Source organism: Tachysurus vachellii, chromosome 24, assembly GCF_030014155.1.
Source record: "Tachysurus vachellii isolate PV-2020 chromosome 24, HZAU_Pvac_v1, whole genome shotgun sequence".
Lineage (NCBI taxonomy): Eukaryota > Metazoa > Chordata > Actinopteri > Siluriformes > Bagridae > Tachysurus > Tachysurus vachellii.
In genome coordinates this window covers 6,011,119-6,030,747 of record NC_083483.1, presented here as the reverse complement: position 1 = coordinate 6,030,747, position 19,629 = coordinate 6,011,119, and the positions used below count along the sequence as shown (strand labels likewise).

Sequence of the window (19,629 nt, the reverse complement as noted above, 5' to 3'; positions counted from 1 at the left end):
AAATAACATTTAAAAAAGCAAAAAAAAAAAGGGGTGTTCACATCATTTACTGTTTTAACTTTTGATGTGGATGGAAAAAAGTATTTTAACTTGCATTTAGGTTATTAGGCATTAATGTTGTAGTCTACTGTGTGTGTCTTGTGTAGTCTTGGTTTCTGTTAATATTGGAAATATTGTAGTTGTGTATATATCATTAAACTTTTTTTTGTTACCACAGTGTCATGTCTCAGTGTTTAAAATGTAATCGCTGCTAAATCAATATACACACAGACCAGGCACAGAGAAGACAGACAGACAGACAGACCGACCAGGCACAGAGAAGACAGACAGACAGACAGACCGACCAGGCACAGAGAAGACAGACAGACAGACAGCCCGACCAGGCACAGAGAAGACAGACAGCCCGACCAGGCACAGAGAAGACAGACAGCCCGACCAGGCACAGAGAAGACAGACAGCCCGACCAGGCACAGAGAAGACAGACAGCCCGACCAGGCACAGAGAAGACAGACAGACCGACCAGGCACAGAGAAGACAGACAGACCGACCAGGCACAGAGAAGACAGACAGACCGACCAGGCACAGAGAAGACAGACAGACCGACCAGGCACAGAGAAGACAGACAGACCGACCAGGCACAGAGAAGACAGAGAGACCGACCAGGCACAGAGAAGACAGAGAGACAGACAGACCGACCAGGCACAGAGAAGACAGAGAGACAGACAGACAGACCAGGCACAGAGAAGACAGACAGACAGACAGACAGACCAGGCACAGAGAAGACAGACAGACCGACCAGGCACAGAGAAGACAGACAGACAGACAGACCGACCAGGCACAGAGAAGACAGACAGACAGACAGACCGACCAGGCACAGAGAAGACAGACAGACAGACCGACCAGGCACAGAGAAGACAGACAGACAGACCGACCGACCAGGCACAGAGAAGACAGACAGACAGACAGACCGACCAGGCACAGAGAAGACAGACAGACAGACAGACCGACCAGGCACAGAGAAGACAGACAGACAGACAGACCGACCAGGCACAGAGAAGACAGACAGACAGACAGACAGACCGACCAGGCACAGAGAAGACAGACAGACAGACCGACCAGGCACAGAGAAGACAGACAGACAGACCGACAGACCGACCAGGCACAGAGAGACAGACAGACCGACCAGGCACAGAGAAGACAGACAGACAGACAGACAGACCGACCAGGCACAGAGAGACAGACAGACAGACCAGGCACAGAGAGACAGACAGACAGACCAGGCACAGAGAAGACAGACAGACAGACCAGGCACAGAGAAGACAGACAGACAGACCAGGCACAGAGAAGACAGACAGACAGACCAGGCACAGAGAAGACAGACAGACAGACAGACCAGGCACAGAGAAGACAGACAGACAGACCGACCAGGCACAGAGAGACAGACAGACCGACCAGGCACAGAGAAGACAGGCAGACAGACCGACCAGGCACAGAGAAGACAGACAGACCAGGCACAGAAGACAGACAGACCAGGCACAGAAGACAGACAGACCAGGCACAGAAGACAGACCGACCAGGCACAGAGAAGACAGACCGACCAGGCACAGAGAAGACAGACAGACCAGGCACAGAGAAGACAGAGAGACAGACAGACCGACCAGGCACAGAGAAGACAGGCAGACAGACCGACCAGGCACAGAGAAGACAGGCAGACAGACCGACCAGGCACAGAGAAGACAGGCAGACAGACAGACCAGGCACAGAGAAGACAGACAGACCAGGCACAGAGAAGACAGACAGACCAGGCACAGAGAAGACAGACAGACCAGGCACAGAGAAGACAGACAGACCAGGCACAGAGAAGACAGACAGACCAGGCACAGAGAAGACAGACAGACAGACAGACCGACCAGGCACAGAGAAGACAGACAGACAGACCGACCAGGCACAGAGAAGACAGACAGACAGACAGACCGACCAGGCACAGAGAAGACAGACAGACAGACAGACCGACCAGGCACAGAGAAGACAGACAGACAGACAGACCGACCAGGCACAGAGAAGACAGACAGACAGACAGACCGACCAGGCACAGAGAAGACAGACAGACAGACAGACCGACCAGGCACAGAGAAGACAGACAGACAGACAGACCGACAGACAGACAGACAGACCGACCAGGCACAGAGAAGACAGACAGACAGACAGACCGACCAGGCACAGAGAAGACAGACAGACAGACAGACCGACCAGGCACAGAGAAGACAGACAGACAGACCGACCAGGCACAGAGAAGACAGACAGACAGACCGACCGACCAGGCACAGAGAAGACAGACAGACAGACAGACCGACCAGGCACAGAGAAGACAGACAGACAGACAGACCGACCAGGCACAGAGAAGACAGACAGACAGACAGACCGACCAGGCACAGAGAAGACAGACAGACAGACAGACCGACCAGGCACAGAGAAGACAGACAGACAGACCGACCAGGCACAGAGAAGACAGACAGACCGACCAGGCACAGAGAGACAGACAGACCGACCAGGCACAGAGAGACAGACAGACAGACAGACAGACCGACCAGGCACAGAGAGACAGACAGACAGACCAGGCACAGAGAGACAGACAGACAGACCAGGCACAGAGAAGACAGACAGACAGACCAGGCACAGAGAAGACAGACAGACAGACCAGGCACAGAGAAGACAGACAGACAGACCAGGCACAGAGAAGACAGACAGACAGACAGACCAGGCACAGAGAAGACAGACAGACAGACCGACCAGGCACAGAGAGACAGACAGACCGACCAGGCACAGAGAAGACAGGCAGACAGACCGACCAGGCACAGAGAAGACAGGCAGACAGACCGACCAGGCACAGAGAAGACAGACAGACCAGGCACAGAAGACAGACAGACCAGGCACAGAGAAGACAGACCGACCAGGCACAGAGAAGACAGACCGACCAGGCACAGAGAAGACAGACAGACCAGGCACAGAGAAGACAGAGAGACAGACAGACCGACCAGGCACAGAGAAGACAGGCAGACAGACCGACCAGGCACAGAGAAGACAGGCAGACAGACCGACCAGGCACAGAGAAGACAGGCAGACAGACAGACCAGGCACAGAGAAGACAGACAGACCAGGCACAGAGAAGACAGACAGACCAGGCACAGAAGACAGACAGACCAGGCACAGAAGACAGACAGACCAGGCACAGAAGACAGACAGACCAGGCACAGAAGACAGACAGACCAGGCACAGAGAAGACAGACAGACAGACAGACCGACCAGGCACAGAGAAGACAGACAGACAGACCGACCAGGCACAGAGAAGACAGACAGACAGACAGACCGACCAGGCACAGAGAAGACAGACAGACAGACAGACCGACCAGGCACAGAGAAGACAGACAGACAGACAGACCGACCAGGCACAGAGAAGACAGACAGACAGACAGACCGACCAGGCACAGAGAAGACAGACAGACAGACAGACCGACCAGGCACAGAGAAGACAGACAGACAGACAGACCGACAGACAGACAGACAGACCGACCAGGCACAGAGAAGACAGACAGACAGACAGACAGACAGACCGACCAGGCACAGAGAAGACAGACAGACAGACAGACAGACAGACCGACCAGGCACAGAGAAGACAGACAGACAGACTGAGAGAAAGTCATACAGAGAGAGAGAGAAATAGAATTTCACAGAAAATACATTATTCTCAGTATCACTTGAAATCTGAATTCTACAAAAAGCTGACAGACTTCGACTTTGTGTGGATGGAAACTTTTCTTCTTCCATTCATGTTGCTTTTGCTTGAAATCCAAGTCATATAGAAAACCCAACCCCACATGAAACACAAGTTTACACAGTAGCACATGAAGTGTTCAGAAATAAACTGCCGCTTTACGTGTTTATTAACGAGTCTCTGTTTGTGCACACACACACACATATATGCAAGAAAATCATATTGTACTTACTTTATTCTGCTTCTATGTACATTTAATATAAAATGTATATTTTATTCCCAACCTTCCCAACCTGGAAATAAGTTTCTTCTTTTTTTTTGTTCTTGATTCAGTGAATATCTAAATGTACTGCATTTTTGTATGATACAAGACACAAAAATAGCTGAATTCTCTGTGGCAGTGATGCAGAAAAAGTCACAGAAACATGTTTAATTTACAAAAAAAAAGAAAACTTTCTACAAATATACTTCTGCAAAGAATTGCCGGAAGAAAGTTAAGGTAAAAAAAACAAAACAAAAACAAACATAGATTTTAGCATCTCTACGGCACTGATTTCTTAGCAAATCTACACTTTAGCAAACACGAGCAGGAATGAAAGCTAATGTATGTAAGCTAACGTCTAAAGTTGCTGTAATGTACCAGGTACTATGTGCACTTTTAGCATGATTTCATAGTTTGCATCAGTTCAGCTAGTTTTTTAGCATCAGAATAATCCGAATAAAGTCATGACTGAGCCTCCAAATAGTGTGAAGCTAGAAATCTAGTGATCTTTAGGATATCATTATCTATCCTTTCATTAATGATCAAAAAGATTAGACCCTGATAATTAGGAGGAAATGTGTAAAACGAGAGGAGATGAAGATAAATGTCATCTGATCAGTGACTGACGGAATAAACGCACTCGTTTCAAACAGGAAAATGAGTCGGATGTAAAATTTCTGATGTCATGATTAATACGATCCACTTATAAGAAAAGATGAGCTGTTCGAACTAAAAACACTGAAGTGAAGAAAGCTGTCGACATTTTCCCTACACACACACACACACACACACACACACACACACACACACTTGAGAGCAAATGTTATCAAGACTGCCAAGTCAACATGGTCTATAGTGAAGAGTTGAAGCCATGTGGTTATGTGAAAGCTAGCTGACAATGTAAGGGTTAATATGTTGATTACACCGGAGCTTTAGCGACGAGGAGGCAGAGGTTGCATGTGCAATGAGTCGTAGGTGTCCTTAGTCGCAGAACTCAGTCCCTGACACACACACAAACACACACACACACAAAGTTAGATCAACTAAAATTTGAATCATGTTTTGATATAACACACCCTAATATAAATTCTGGAGAGTTTGTTGTATATCTTTAACTTCGTGCCTAAGTTCAGTTAACTGATTAGAGAGAATTCATTGAATTGTAAACATCACAGCATTCAGTAATATTTTACACCTTATTTTAGAGTAGCATAGCAAAATGTTAGTGTGTGATTATCTAGATCAATGTGTTCTTATGATTAGATTTTCTTCTGTGATAATGTTTACTAGTTATATTATACCACAATGAGAATATGTGTAAGTATGAAAAAAAAAAAAAAACTGTGCCATTTACCCACCTGGTAAACCTGATCGTTGGGCCGACGCTGTGAAAAGAAAAAAACGTTTCACTTGTTATTGAACTTTTTATGTATATGTTCAAACATAAGTGTGTTTATCTTCGAAGAACTCGACTCGAATAAACTTAAACAAGAAAATAAAGTCAAACATGAAAACATCAAATCGAACTACACTTACGTCTTTCTTCACTTGGATCTCTTTGTACGTGTCCTCGGTTTTATCCCTCAGAGGCTGTGAATAAAATGGTGTATGTAAAAATCAACAACAAAAACAAGTACTCTAATAATAATTGTATTATTATTCATATTATTATTCATATTATTATTGTTGTTGTACCATGTTTTAGGTTCTGAACAAAACCTAATGTTATCAGACCCCTACAGGAATTTCAGTTTATCCTGTAGGACATTATTTGACTTTTAAATTCTTATTGTAAATCTACTTCTATTTAATCTGAAATCATGGCTTGTTTTTGGAAAGTTATTGAAAACTTTGTTAATATCTATTTGTTAATATAGTAAGTATTTACACATTTTTAGTATTTAGTATTTTATCCTATTTTTAATATTACTTGCATCTGCAAAATAAACAATGCAGGTTTCTCATTGGACTCACATCCATGTCAAAATGAGAAACCTACAGTATATTTCTTTTCCAGAGTCACTAACTTTTATACCACTGAGCAGTTAAGGGTTAAGAACCCAGCAGTTGCAGCTTAGCGGAGCTGGGATTTGAACTCATGCCTGTGTGAGCAGCAGTCTTAACTTTGGTGCTGCCATTGCCCTACAGGATGTACAACTTGTACTGGAGTTTCGGTTGAATTGCTATCAGATTTTGGCATAGACATAAATATCATGTTGGACCGCTCTACAGAATTTTTAATGGGATCCATATTCAGATTTATTATATTACCATTCAGATCAGTATGGAAATGTTTCAAGCTTTGTGTTCAATGAATAATTAAATTCACTGAACACAATTAATACATTAATTAATTAATTAATTAAATAATGAAACCATTAATTAATTGCATCATTCATTCATTAAATCATTAATAATTTCAGATGTTAGATTATATAGGATATATATTTACATAGTTTAGGATATTTATGTCTTGTTCAGTATGACTCTATAAGGAGTCTTATAGCAATGACTCTAAAATCTGATAAAAATTCAAATTAGTACCCGATACGAGTTTATTTTTCAAGACCTAAAGGACATGAAGACAAGAAGACAAGTCTATTGCTGTGTACGCTTTATAATGGCATTATAACGGAGTCACCATGTTGTAAGGTCAATGTATGTGACAGTGTGTCCGTGTGACTCTTACTCGTACATTTACTTTCACACTGTTTAGTCTACTGTAATGTGAGTTACTTCACCCTTTACATGAATGTTCTTTGTAGATGAATAATTGTGCTATTAAAGACTTTGAATGTGCATAATGTTCTCACCTACATAGTAAATTTCAGATTTTTTAGCCCACCAGTTTAACTGAACGCTTTTTTCTGGTGTCTAATATCAAGAAACATCTTGTTTTTCACCCTTGTTTGTCTGATCTCAATCATCTGCCACTTAAAAGGGGTAATGTGCTGGTGCTGAGAGGAGCCTTACCGTATACGTGTCATCATCCCCCTTCTTGCGAACCTGCACACATTTCACGAAGGCTTTATTAAGGCTTGTCATTTGATTTAATTGTCATATACATTATTAACAGCGTATCTGGACACTGGATTAAAGCTATAAATAGCGTCTAAGCTTTTGACTCACCCCACGTGCACGACCAGCTTCAGCATCTCTTCCCAACTCGTGGTAAACGGACTGATTTCCGCTTAAAGGCTTTTTCAAAAGAAGTCACATTACACACAAGATTGTTTAATTACTCAATGCTATAAAAATGATTATTACCCTGTAATAACAGCAGTAAATAATACTCACAGCATAGGTCGGGTCTTTCTGCATTTTATCTGCAGGTTTTTGGCGCTAATTAAGAAAGAAAAAAGAAAAATCTGTTTTTTTTTTTGTTTTTTTTTTGTTTTTTTAAAACAACCTACAGTAGTTTAAATCCATAGTTTCCAAGGACAAATATCAAAATATAAAAAAAATAAATATAAAACTAAATATCATTTGTAATATTCACTATTATTAGTACAAACATTTATCTAATCAAGTTATCTATCTAATTTAAACAAGGATTCCACAAGGTAGACTTAAAAATCTGTTATAGTTTTTTGCATAATTAGATATTGTGTATAGCTAAACATAATAAAAAGAATAGTCAAAAAAAGATTAAAGATAAAGATTAAATCAAATAAAGATAAACACATAGTAAATAATTCAATGTTAGGCCATCCTTAAAAATATTTTGGTTTGCAGTAACAGTAAAAAAAATAAAAATGATCGGTAGGTAGGTCAATATTTTTTTATTTTTCAAGTTTCAATGTAAAAAAAGTACAATTTTAGTGATGGTGAAAAAAAAAAATTTGAGTCGGTCCTAAATTGACAGGGTCGGTCGGGTTACGGCAAACAGGTAAATGTTTTTAAGGATGGCCTTATAAATATTTTATAATAAATATATATCACAGCGTCGTATTCATAGCGCTGGTGAATTCATGATTCTGATTGGTCGGAAGGTGCTGATTAATTTTCTTTTTAGGCGTGGCTCAGGTCGTCGATTACTGGTTTCTATAGCAACAAAATTTGTCAACTGGTTGCGCAAGTAGAGTTTAATGTGACAACAAATCAATATTCTGAAAAGAGATTTTGTGTTTCTATATAAAGTTCACCAATATGTATATATATTTATTTTTATTTTTTAATTTTTAAAGGTTTAAAAAAAAATCTGCGGTTTCTTACATCTAAGTAAATGTCTCCTTTAACAGAGTGATTTGTGGTTTTCACCGAGACGAGCTGCTCTTATTAATAACTCAGAGAAAAACGAGAACACGATGAAGTAATAAAGTAATGTGTAGCTGCTTAAATATGAATGATAACAGGAAGTTGTTTTCATGGATATTCCATTTTTAAGTGTAAATGTGCATGAAAAAAACTTAATTGTTGATATATTTCTCTGGTATAAAAGATGGTTGACAGAAAATAATAAATTCTGGATGATAACAAACAGTGAAGGTGTAAATGTGCCACCCTATGGTGTTAACCTTAACGAGGTGGAGGATGTACATTTACATTTATCCTTTTTATTTAGGATGTACAGACACCTTTATCCATAGTGACTTACATTTTTATTTCAATTTATACAAATGAGCAATTGAGGGTTAAGGGCCTTGCTCAGGTGCCCAGCAGTGGCAGCCTGGTGGACTTGGGATAAGATGTATATTTATGACAGAGGGAAAATCTAATTGTTTTTAATCCGTGAAAATGTTTTGGCTTTTCTGCGTCTGTTCTATATAGTTGATGTTATGAGTGAAGCTGATTGATTGAATCATTCTTACTTTCTGCCGCAGGAACAGTGCAGTGATTACAATGCCGTAGATCAACAGGAGCACATCCAGGGCGTAGCAGAACCTCGGATCATACAGTCCTGATGCCTCTGTTTGAGAGAGACAAAACATTCTGTCTTACATTTCTATATAGCGTATTTGTGGCATTATCAGTTATAGAGAAAAGAAATTTCTTTAGGTGACATGGTTACTTATATAGTTCTACAAGTAAACTCAGCTCTCAGCTACAACCTAATGCACATTTGCTCTCGGAATTAGATGAAAAGTGTGGAATTGCCCATATTATAGTCATTTGATATATTATATTTTTAGTGAAGTTATGAGACAACCACGAGGAGTAAATTGCTCTTAATTGTCTTAGTTTATTACACAGTTGTGGAAGAAACATGTAACGGATCACAAAATTAGCGTATGTTAAGATAATAATAGTAAAAAAAAAAAAGATATCAGTTCTAAAGATTCCATCCTTTGTGGTTTCTGGGTAAAAAAGGAAAATGTACGTCTATTTTACAATTTATCTATTACTCAGCCCCACTGTCAGTACCATAGACCTGATAAAGCAGACTTATTTATAAGCAATGAATTTTTATATTGTCCTGTTTCATGTAGCTTCTTTTCCTCATATCAAGTAGTAAAGTACACTAATAGCTATTCCACATAAACATGAGCACGACACACATGCAGATTCAGACCCATGAAACACACCACACACACACACACACAGACATATAGTCAGGCAAGGTGCAAACATGGTGTGTGAGCCTTTTGCGGTCTGTGTCACATGCACAGTTTCGAGTTTCTAGTTCAGTGGTTTCCTCAGCTGCAGCGCTCTCTCTGAGCCCACGAGCTAAGGTGGTGTAACTGACTGCTCATGCATGTGTGTGAGTGTGTATGTGTGCACGTTTGAGTGAGTGAAAGAGACATATGAGAGAGAGAGAGAGAGACAGAGACAGAGACAGAGAGAGAGAGAGTAGGAGGTAGGTTGATGTGGGACATATTTACAACATACACCTACTCAGAAATATGCTGACTGATTTTTGAAGTGATAAGGTTATAAAACACCATGTAGTAGTTGCTAAAGTGTAATATACTGTATATATACATACATATATATATATATGTATGTATATATACACAAAAATGATCTATAAAACAAAAAAAAGATCTACAGATTTTCTACTACTATAATGTTTTCAAATAATTTTTAATGAAGAACGTGTTACGAATTAGGATCAATAATATAGTATATATAAAATATAGTGTAATGAATGAACACTACTGATAATACAACTGCAAATGAATCAATTTTTTTTATCGATTCATATTATTTTATTGCTGTTCTTCCTCCATATTACATACAAACCTACATTCCGTAAATCATTGTTTTATAAAAATCATGTTTTACGTAAAACTAAATTTTCCATGCAAACAATTCGCTCATGTTAAACGCATTTTTCGGAAAAACTAAATTCGTAGCCATCCTGGTGTGCTCGCTTAATCTTCAGTTTACAAATGAACTTATACTTGGTTTCGTTTGAAGTTGTGTTTATTACCGCGTCATTTCTTATAAGTCTTAAGTTACAAAAGAAAAAACAAGAAATACAAAACAATTCTAAAACCACTGATTTTGATTAACTGAAGCTCTTGCTCTTGTGCTGCTGCCACGTGATTGGCTGATTTCCAAACTGCCTGAATGAAACATTAGGTGTTCAGGTTTTCCTAATGAAATGGACATTCAGTGTGTAGAATTGTTTAAACAAGTCCATTCCAAAGACGCTGACACACGCTGTCTAAAAACAAGCGTTTCTGTTGAATATTATAAATTAGATGTGAAATTAGATATGAAGCTTGGGAAAGGGCAAGTGTGTGATCGCTTTGAGTTCTATACTGTTGGGCATGTTTTTAAAAAATTTTTCCACTGTCATTAGTGCAGATCGTGTATGTACTACTCTCTGTTTAACTCATATAATGCTGCAGATTTTTCAACAGCTTTCATTTAATCAGAAACCAAAATGATTGTAGGCTTATACTTACTTCTCGGCAACGGTTTTAAACTCTGACATACTCGGACCTACACGTACACCGAGGACATTGCACTTAATTAGCCATCTTAGTGTTAGACATCTTTAGACAGACTGAATAATTTTACAACTCAGTTTGTTAAATTAAATCCTTACCGAACATGATCTTAAACTTTAAGGACAAAAAAATATGTGGACACATGAGCACTGAACAGTCCACGACCATGGAGGTGTTCCCCCTTCGATGTCAAAATAACATCTACTTTTCTGGGATGACTAGACGTTGGATCAGAGGGTAAGATCAGACACTGATATCCAGGTGAGGAGGTCTGGGGTTCAGTCAGAGTTCCAGTTCATACCAAAGGTGTTCAGTGGGGTTAAGTTAGAGTCAGGGCCCTGTGCAAGGCACTCAAGTTCTTCTACACCAACCTTAACACACCATGTCTTGATGCACAGGGGCATCGTCATGCTGGAACAACGCTTGAGCCTTTTAGTCCCAGTGAAAGTAAACTGTACAGCAGAAAAGGACATTCTGTACAAAAAACGATGCTTCAAACTCTGTGGCAAACGTTTGAGGAAGAACTACATGTGGGTGTGATGGACCATATTGTCATTTGACCATATTGTAGGTCTACATCAGATTATTTATTCTTAAAGGTTGTTTGATTTTTGGCTTTATTATTGTTCAGAGATAGTGACCTTTAGGATTTCCTTCATTTTGAAATTTATCTCTATACGTAATAGACTAATGCATACAAGGGTCCAAAAGTCTGAGACCACACTAAATATAGGATTAAAAACTGGAAATTTTTAAAATTGTAAAACAAATAAGGAAACACAACATCTTCACTGTACATTATTACAAACATTGGAACATACTGGTTCCTCTCAAGGTTTCTTCCTCTTCCATCTAAGGGAGTTTTTCCTTGCCACAATCACCTCAGTCACCTCGGGCTTGCTTATATTTAAATATGTCTAATATTAATTTTGGTTTTATATTAATCGTTGTATAGTATTCGATTTCTTGTATTATGTTTCTTATGTTCTGCAAAGCTGCTTTGAGACAATGTCCATTGTTAAAAGCGCTATACAAATAAATTTGAATTGAATTGAATTGAATATATTTATAGGTCCCTATTTAAATGTAAACAAATGTGTTATATTGAGCAAATGCTTTGTACCAAACGTCTTATTGTCCTCATGTCTAATTTCTTTTCTTCAAGCAAGTGTTTAGACAACAAGCGGATGGATTTATACAAACATGTGGAGTCCCTGCAGCTCGAGTGCTCAGTGTCATTAAAGCAAAAAAAAGAGAAAGAAATAGAGACGTACCAAATACTAATAAACTCTGAAGGTCATGTAAATATTTCTAAAATTCTTCTTTTCACTCAAGTTATTGCTGATATCATCATTTATAATGAAAAACTGAAATTTACTAGTGGACTGAGACTTTTGGACCCACTCATACCCAGTTCAGTCCATAGATGACTGCCATATACATCCACATGGATGTTCTTGTTTCTCTGCTGTGTCCTGTGAAGAACTGATCCTGTTTCAGATCTTTTTTTAATATCTGATTTTAAAAAAACACACTTATAGGTACATACAGCAGCACAGGAACCTACAGTATGTTTGCTGAGATCTATAACACTGTAGAAATGATCACCTTCTGATCACTGTAGTTAGTATCAGCTCTGGCTTTGAGTGAAGTTTAGGTTTTTCAGGTAGTCTGTGGTCAAGTCTTAACTTCCTTTTCAGTGCACCACAATGGTGCAATGCTGTGGTTAAGCTTCACCTCTATCACAGTGTCTTAAGACAAGGGATGACCCATAAAAAGAGTCTGGGGGGTAAAAAATATCTGCACATATAATACTGAAGATTTCTTTTTTTTTCATTATATATTCTAATGATCTTTTGAGTATTATTTCTTGGCTTGTGTTAGAATTATGAATTATGCTTGGTTTATGATTAATGAAAGAAAACTATCTAAGGGTTATCAGCTTTACCACTGAGTGTTGAAAATGGACACACTGTAGACACGCTGTAGAAATCTAGATGTCTCCACAATACCATACAGTTTTAAAATCTCTTTGTGTGACTTGTCCATCATACGGGTCCTGATGCAAGCTGTTATTAGAAGCTGTTATTAGTTTTTTTTTTTTTGTTAGTTGCTTTAAGATATTTATCTCTATTATACTGTAGCTATGTTTTACTTTTTATAAAACATGTTCTTCAAAACAAGCGCTGGCCGAGGTGCTTTGGTATTTCTGTATATACATGTGACTGCTGTGGTTCGTGCCACTAAGAGACCATTTAAGTGGATTTGAATTTCAGTTTTGTGCTTGAGTCTTCGTTATCGAAGGTTTGATGGCTTCAGCAGGAAGCCGTTTTAATCCATGTTGAAATGATTAAAAACAAAAATAAGCCAAACTTACCCAAAACATTTCTGGTTACACAATAGCGCTTCACTATACAATACACTGTTACACTCTCTGGTGTCACCCAAATTGAGGTTGAGTTTGAGGATGAGGTTTCCTTTTGAATCTGGTTCCTCTCAACGTTTTTTTCTTTATATCATCTCAGGGAGTTTTTCCTCACCTCCATCACCTCCCGCTTGCTCGTTGGTGATAAATCTAAATTTCAAAGCAGCTTTACAGGAATATAAAGTCAAAATAAAATATTATAAAGTCAGAATAAAATATTATATTAAATTAAATATTATATTACAGTACTTCACAAAGTCTCATAAATATATTTATTTATTATATGTTTTGGTACTTTGAGAGGAAAAGGCCGCTATCATAAGCTACATGGATGTAACTAAAAAATGGAGGTTTTTTTTGTCATTTTTACTTTAAAAATGACCCATTTAAAGTGGTTAGGTGAACTACACGCTTAAAGAGCTTCCGTTACTCTTGTCTTGATTAGATGTTGGGGTACAGATACGAAGGGATGGAAGGTGGTGTATATATATGAAGAAACCACCATCATTTTTTAGTCGGCCTTCATCTGAAGCGACACTACCAGATAGCTCTTATATCAGACACAGGAAACACAGACACATTCTAGCTGATGTTCATGTAAGTAGCCAAACCACACAGAAAAATGTTATGTGCAGTTTAGCTGTGACACATAAAGAGTTTATTTCAGAATAGACTGATTTTACGTTCACTATCTAGAATCCTCGCTTGACCAATGGCACCAAATCATACGCAATTATACGTAAACATGAAATATATACATATATATACATATATATATCAGTTTTCTCCATTTTTGCTGAGAAAGAGGTCATAGAACTTTTTCCTTTCAGTCGTCTGATATTCAGATATGGCTTGTTTTATCATTCTGTTGAATTTCGTCATAGACTGGAGGTGTTTTTTGGTTCAAATAAAAAAATTCAAGTGATATCATTGACTGTAACATGACACTACAACGCCTACTGTTTGAAGATGACATTTTCCAAAACAGCAGTAGATTAGTAGATCAGTGAAGCCTATTAATAGAAAAGCACATATATATTGTATCTCTGTGTATGTTGTGGTGCTTTAATACATTTTTTGTATGATAACAGTCATATGTTAGAAATTAGATTTTGCAACCAAGAGACGTTTACAGCTAGTGTTAAAGCAAAACCGTATATTCAATTTTTTACAATTTTAATTTATTCAGAATCTGTGACTTATTAATATTAATAAATTGAAAATGGTGAAATAAGGAGGTTGCAGGTTTGCTTTAGCACGAGTTAGAAGATTCTATTGGTTGCAAAATCTGCAACCAGAAAACAAACAAAAACTAACAAACATAAATAGAAATGAAATCAAATTCAATAAAATTGTGAAAAATTAATTGTAGGAAACTTAAAAGTGCCGTGTGAACACTGGGTTATGAAGCCGTTATTATAGTATGTTTTGAAAACGTTATTTAGTTTGCATTAGGACTTTCGCATGTCTACATGTCGCATGTTATACTGTTTGCTGCGGTTATTTAAAAATCTGTTACGCAAATCTCATTAGAAATTTTACTAATTCTCATAAATGGGCCTACAATCAGACTGTGCAGATGGAAGCAGCAGGAATAAAACAGACGGTTAAAACATCTATTCACATCCTTAAATGAAAAATACCTCCAGGTGTCGAAGAAGAAAAGAACATATAACTTTTGCTTACATTCATCTACTTATTGGGTTTCATCACATTTATTTTGTTTGTTTGTTTTTGGTTGGTTAAATTTACCTTCAGCTTATTTCTAACAACCAGGTATGTAGCTGCTTTACAGTGAATGGTCCAAATCAAATATAGTATTAGTCAGAAGAGTTGAAATTGCCTCTGTGGCTAAATGTAAGAGTTTTATTTCCACCTCACTTTAAGACACCTGCAGTCAGCGGCTAAACAAAGACGAAGAGCTGAGCTACGGCGTTTAGTTTAAATCAACAGCAAGTGTCTGTCATATAGTTTTAAAGGTTTTCATAGCTGTGGATCACACGTTTACACTGTTTTTTATAGATAGATAGATAGATAGATAGATAGATAGATAGATAGATAGATAGATAGATAGATAGATAGAATAAGTCTATATGTTTTTGATCGTTAAATCAATATCTTATTGCTGGAAAAATTAAAGCAAACAAAATATTTCATATTTTGTTGGTTTCACAGCTGTAAACACTTAAACATTTCCATGGAATCAGCTACAGATAAAAACTGTGAAAATAGTCCATTTAATTTAACTGGATTTAAATTAAATGGAAAATTAAATGTTCAGATTGCTATAAATTGTTCAGCTGCTTTTCTGAATTGAAATGAACTGCTGTTCCCACATTGTCGCCACTTAGGAAGGAAATACCTAATGGCTGAACCTGGCAGCATATCCAATTTTACAATTTCACTACATTTATTATAGCTTTAGGAACCAATCAAGATGATAAAATCCAGTGCACTGTATTCCTGATTAAAAACTCACTGTCTCGCTGACTGCATTCTGCCTTGCGGCCGTTAATGGCTTGTCATTTTTGCTTTGTCTGTTCTTTTGTGTTATGCATTTATTATTTTGTCTGCCCGAAAAAACATTACCTGCAGCTAAATTCACACTATTATTTTAAAAAAAATGACTGGAACAAATCACCAAAACCTTTGAAGTATTTGGCTTCTCTAGTCCATTCTCATCAAGTCTCTTGCTATGCAGGCAAAACATAATTTAAATAACAAAAAAACCTTCATGTGCAGACAGAAATAAATCCACCAGTTATGTATACAGCATCACCACATTTCCTTTCACTGTGGATTTATTTAGTTGTACACTTTTGAATGTGTATAATATCGTACATGATTTCAACACCATGTTCTGTTCATGAAGCGAGAGGCCAGAATAAAAACCTGAACCCTGTTTCCCCAAAATGCAAATGTACATCAACCAACACTGTAGGAACATCCCCCAGAACAGAGACACGGCAAGAAAATACAACTTTCCAGAGTTTCTCAATGTCACACGTCAAAGCGGGAGAGGTGCAGACCTTCTTGAAACTTAGCGTGTTTACCCCTAAGTGAGATTCGTACTTTTAAGTTGAGTAATACTGTCAGCGCAATGGCCTGCTTTATTCAGGCTTGTAGACGGAAATTGCCCTCCTACACAGAGGTTCCTCTCTGAGCAATTACAGCCGAGGCCATGCAGATGTTCACAAGCGAAGGCTGATCTGGGAACAGATTTTTTCCCCATAAAACAAACCGTAACTCATGAAAAACAGCAAAACTGACCTTAGATCAGCATAAAAGAAAAAATATATATATATATATATTTTTTTTTTTTTTCCCCCCCAAGTTTACTAACAGGGCTACTCAGCATATTTTCTGTTGTGATTATATGTCTGAGATTTTCCATCTCACACAAAAACACTGCATCATTACCGGGAATCTATTTTGGTCAGACAAAACAAAGGATTTCCCAATCAGTCACTTGTTATTCTGCTAAAAAAAATAGCTGAACAGACTGCTCTGGGGAAAGCACTTGAAGGCAGTTAAAACATTATAGGTTCATTATCTCCTGGAAAAAGTAGCAAAATGTCTATTTTATTAAATATATATTGGTAGGTATTGTGTCGTAATCGACTAAAAGCCTAAACAGATTAGACGAAATGATAGTAGAGGGAAAGACAAATGTACTATAAAACTTAAAATGTGTAATGCAGAAGTTAGGACCCTATGTTTTCCCCCACAGCATGGCCGAATACCTAATGCTCGCCATTTCACAGCTTTCACCCCGCACCCAATTTATATAAAAAGTTACGACAAATAATGTTAACATTAAGGACAAGTGTTCGGACATTTTCTTACGACTCTTCTTACGTCTGAGTGAAATTAAACAATGTTGGACCATGTCTTCATGGTTTTCTGTGTAATTTGCAAGAGCTGGATCTTTTTAAGTAACTTATGATCGGATGTCAGGTCCATAAAGAGACGAAGGGATCGTTATCAAGGGATAGTTTTTAAATCATGTAGAATTCTTTAATTGATGTAAAAAATTAAAAATAAAAAGCAAATAAATGTCACTGAAATGAAAGGAATAAAAAAGTCAGCTTTTGACAGAAATTTAAAGAAGAATTACTTGTATTCTAGTCACATTAGGACGCTTTGTGACTATTTTGTCTCTCATTGGACGTTCCAATGGACACAGTAGCTTTGTAGGCCAGTAAAGCCGTTGTCTTATTTCACAGCTTTGCACTGGAGAATACGCTTCTGTCTCACTTCTACGTCACTTTGGATAAAAGCTACATAGGATTGCAATCTTTTGATAAAAACACTGTTCATTTCTCGTCAACCTACGAACCCACCGAAACCCACTCTGAGGGGTTTTATTAACTATTTGATTCAACGTATAAACATTACAAATTATAATGCATTTGGTTAAACCCATCTATAAGAATAAATCTTCGGAGACTGACGTAAATGTCTGCTACACATAAATCTGAACAAAAAATGACTTATGTTCTATTATATATTTTCTACTAATCTTTATTTCGAATACTTTTGAAGCAGTCAACACTTCTTCATATCTGCTGTCTTCATTTCCACAAACTGCATTTTAGAAACTCAGACACGTCTCACACTGGATTATTTTCGAGGAAGTGCATTTAGTGTTAATGTTAACAGTGCAAACGGTTCTATCTCGTTATACGTAGGATTCAAATGAAGTTTATGGAATGAATCCTGAATCATTTGTGCAGTCAAGTACAATTTAAAACACTGAAACGTATCGTCTCAGTGATATCTGAATTATTGAGGTATAGAAACTTGTGTATTGTTTTTTGAAGTACAAAGATCATGTAAAGTAGGTATGTAAATCCATGAATCTGTGTGTCGCTCAGAATTTAATTTCAGAGTACGAACATATTTTAATACACTTATTGAAAATACGTAACTCTTACGTATTTCTTAGTGTGCTGCTGCAAACAGAATATTAAAACTGTTAGCTATAGTTTTGAGGGTTTTTATGTTTATCAAGAATTATTTGTTCGATCAGTGTGCTAAGTACGCATTTAACACAAACACATTTGCGTTAACACTAACGCAAATTCAAAGTAAGTATAATAAAAAAAAGAACAAAACATACATTTAAACACAAGGCCAAACAAATCATGGCCTCGAAATAAATTGTCCTATCAAACTTTTGGGATCATAGAAAATCTGATTCTCTTTCCAATCAAAGGTTGAAGTCGTCATGTTTTCAGCCGTTTTTTCACAGAAGGATTTACGTTAAAAAAAAAAGTTATTTATTAAAAAAAATTTTTTATATAAACTACTAAATGTAGCATTAACTAATGTTCATCAAAACAAAGACTGCTAGAAGATGCCAAACAATATAATAACGTTTATTACGGATACACAGCGATTTATGGCTCTCACACAGAACCTGAAATGTGTTTACTGCTCTGGTGATATACGCGCATACACACACACAGTTGTGCACTTGTATGAACAATGTCCTAGCTGCCAAAATTAAAAGGAAATTTGTAGACCTTCTTGACCAGAATGGATGCTGGTGCAGAAAAAAAAAAGAAACCCATCATACTTGGTAACAACAAAGATGGCAGACTCGACCTGAAACCAGGCCCTGCTTTTCAGCGGATGTTCAGTTCCATGCACGTATCTCGTGTTCCTGAATGAACAGAACCCCATTGTTTCTCGCGCTACTTTTTAATAATCCCAACATTCTCCAAGTTAAAAACACCTCAGGAGATAAAGAAAGCACAGAAAAGGTTTAAGTTCTACCTGCAGGAGAGACGATGAAGATCAGTAGCACCAAAGCACCAGTCTTCTGAAGCCCCATAATAACAGCTGATCACAGAGTCCCAGCTCTTCTTCACTGGTCACTGGATTTCCGTCAGTATTTTTAGCCACAAACACTACGACACTCGGTCTGGTCCAGAGGTTTTGGTGCCTAGGCACACAGAGTTGCTGAGAGACCTCTAAACACAGCTTTCCCGTAGATACCACTTCTTCTTTGAAGCTCCGGGCTCAAAAGGAAGTGGCTCCTCTGAGCTCCACCTGGTGATGCTGACGTCTCACCTCCCCTTTGAACACGGCTGCTGCAGAAGACTGATACCTTGTGGCCTACTTTCTGAGACTTCCTCTGCTGTTATCTGAAGTTGTGTGGGGATGTGAGGGTTAGGAGGATGGCTCCTGTGTTCAGGAGGGGAAACGAGGGTCACGAGACCGACCTTAAGGAGCATATTAGGGCAGGAGTCTGTTCACACGTTTG

General features: G+C 38.2%; 1 protein-coding gene across 1 annotated transcript; it reads right to left on the bottom strand.

Moving 5' to 3' along the window:
* Positions 1–3,910: 3,910 nt before the first annotated feature.
* cd247 (CD247 molecule) lies at positions 3,911–19,577 on the bottom strand. The gene is made up of 8 exons (XM_060860913.1): positions 19,140–19,577; positions 8,846–8,943; positions 7,332–7,376; positions 7,164–7,232; positions 7,008–7,040; positions 5,571–5,624; positions 5,393–5,419; positions 3,911–5,035 (listed from the first exon to the last, which is right to left on the bottom strand). Exons 1-8 carry the CDS (start codon positions 19,195–19,197, stop codon positions 4,967–4,969), a joined length of 453 nt encoding a protein of 150 aa, XP_060716896.1. The 5' UTR covers positions 19,198–19,577; the 3' UTR covers positions 3,911–4,966.
* Positions 19,578–19,629: the final 52 nt, after the last annotated feature.

What these genes read in the sequence shown, in the direction of transcription:
- cd247 (XM_060860913.1), bottom strand. Translation starts at nt 19,197, where the DNA reads ATGGGGCTTCAGAAGACTGGTGCTTTGGTGCTACTGATCTTCATCGTC. An exon ending in CTTCATCGTCTCTCCTGCAG is followed by an intron (nt 8,944 to 19,139) that starts GTAGAACTTAAA and finishes TCTCTCAAACAG; the next exon opens with AGGCATCAGGACTGTATGAT. An exon ending in CACTGTTCCTGCGGCAGAAA is followed by an intron (nt 7,377 to 8,845) that starts GTAAGAATGATT and finishes TTTCTTAATTAG; the next exon opens with CGCCAAAAACCTGCAGATAA.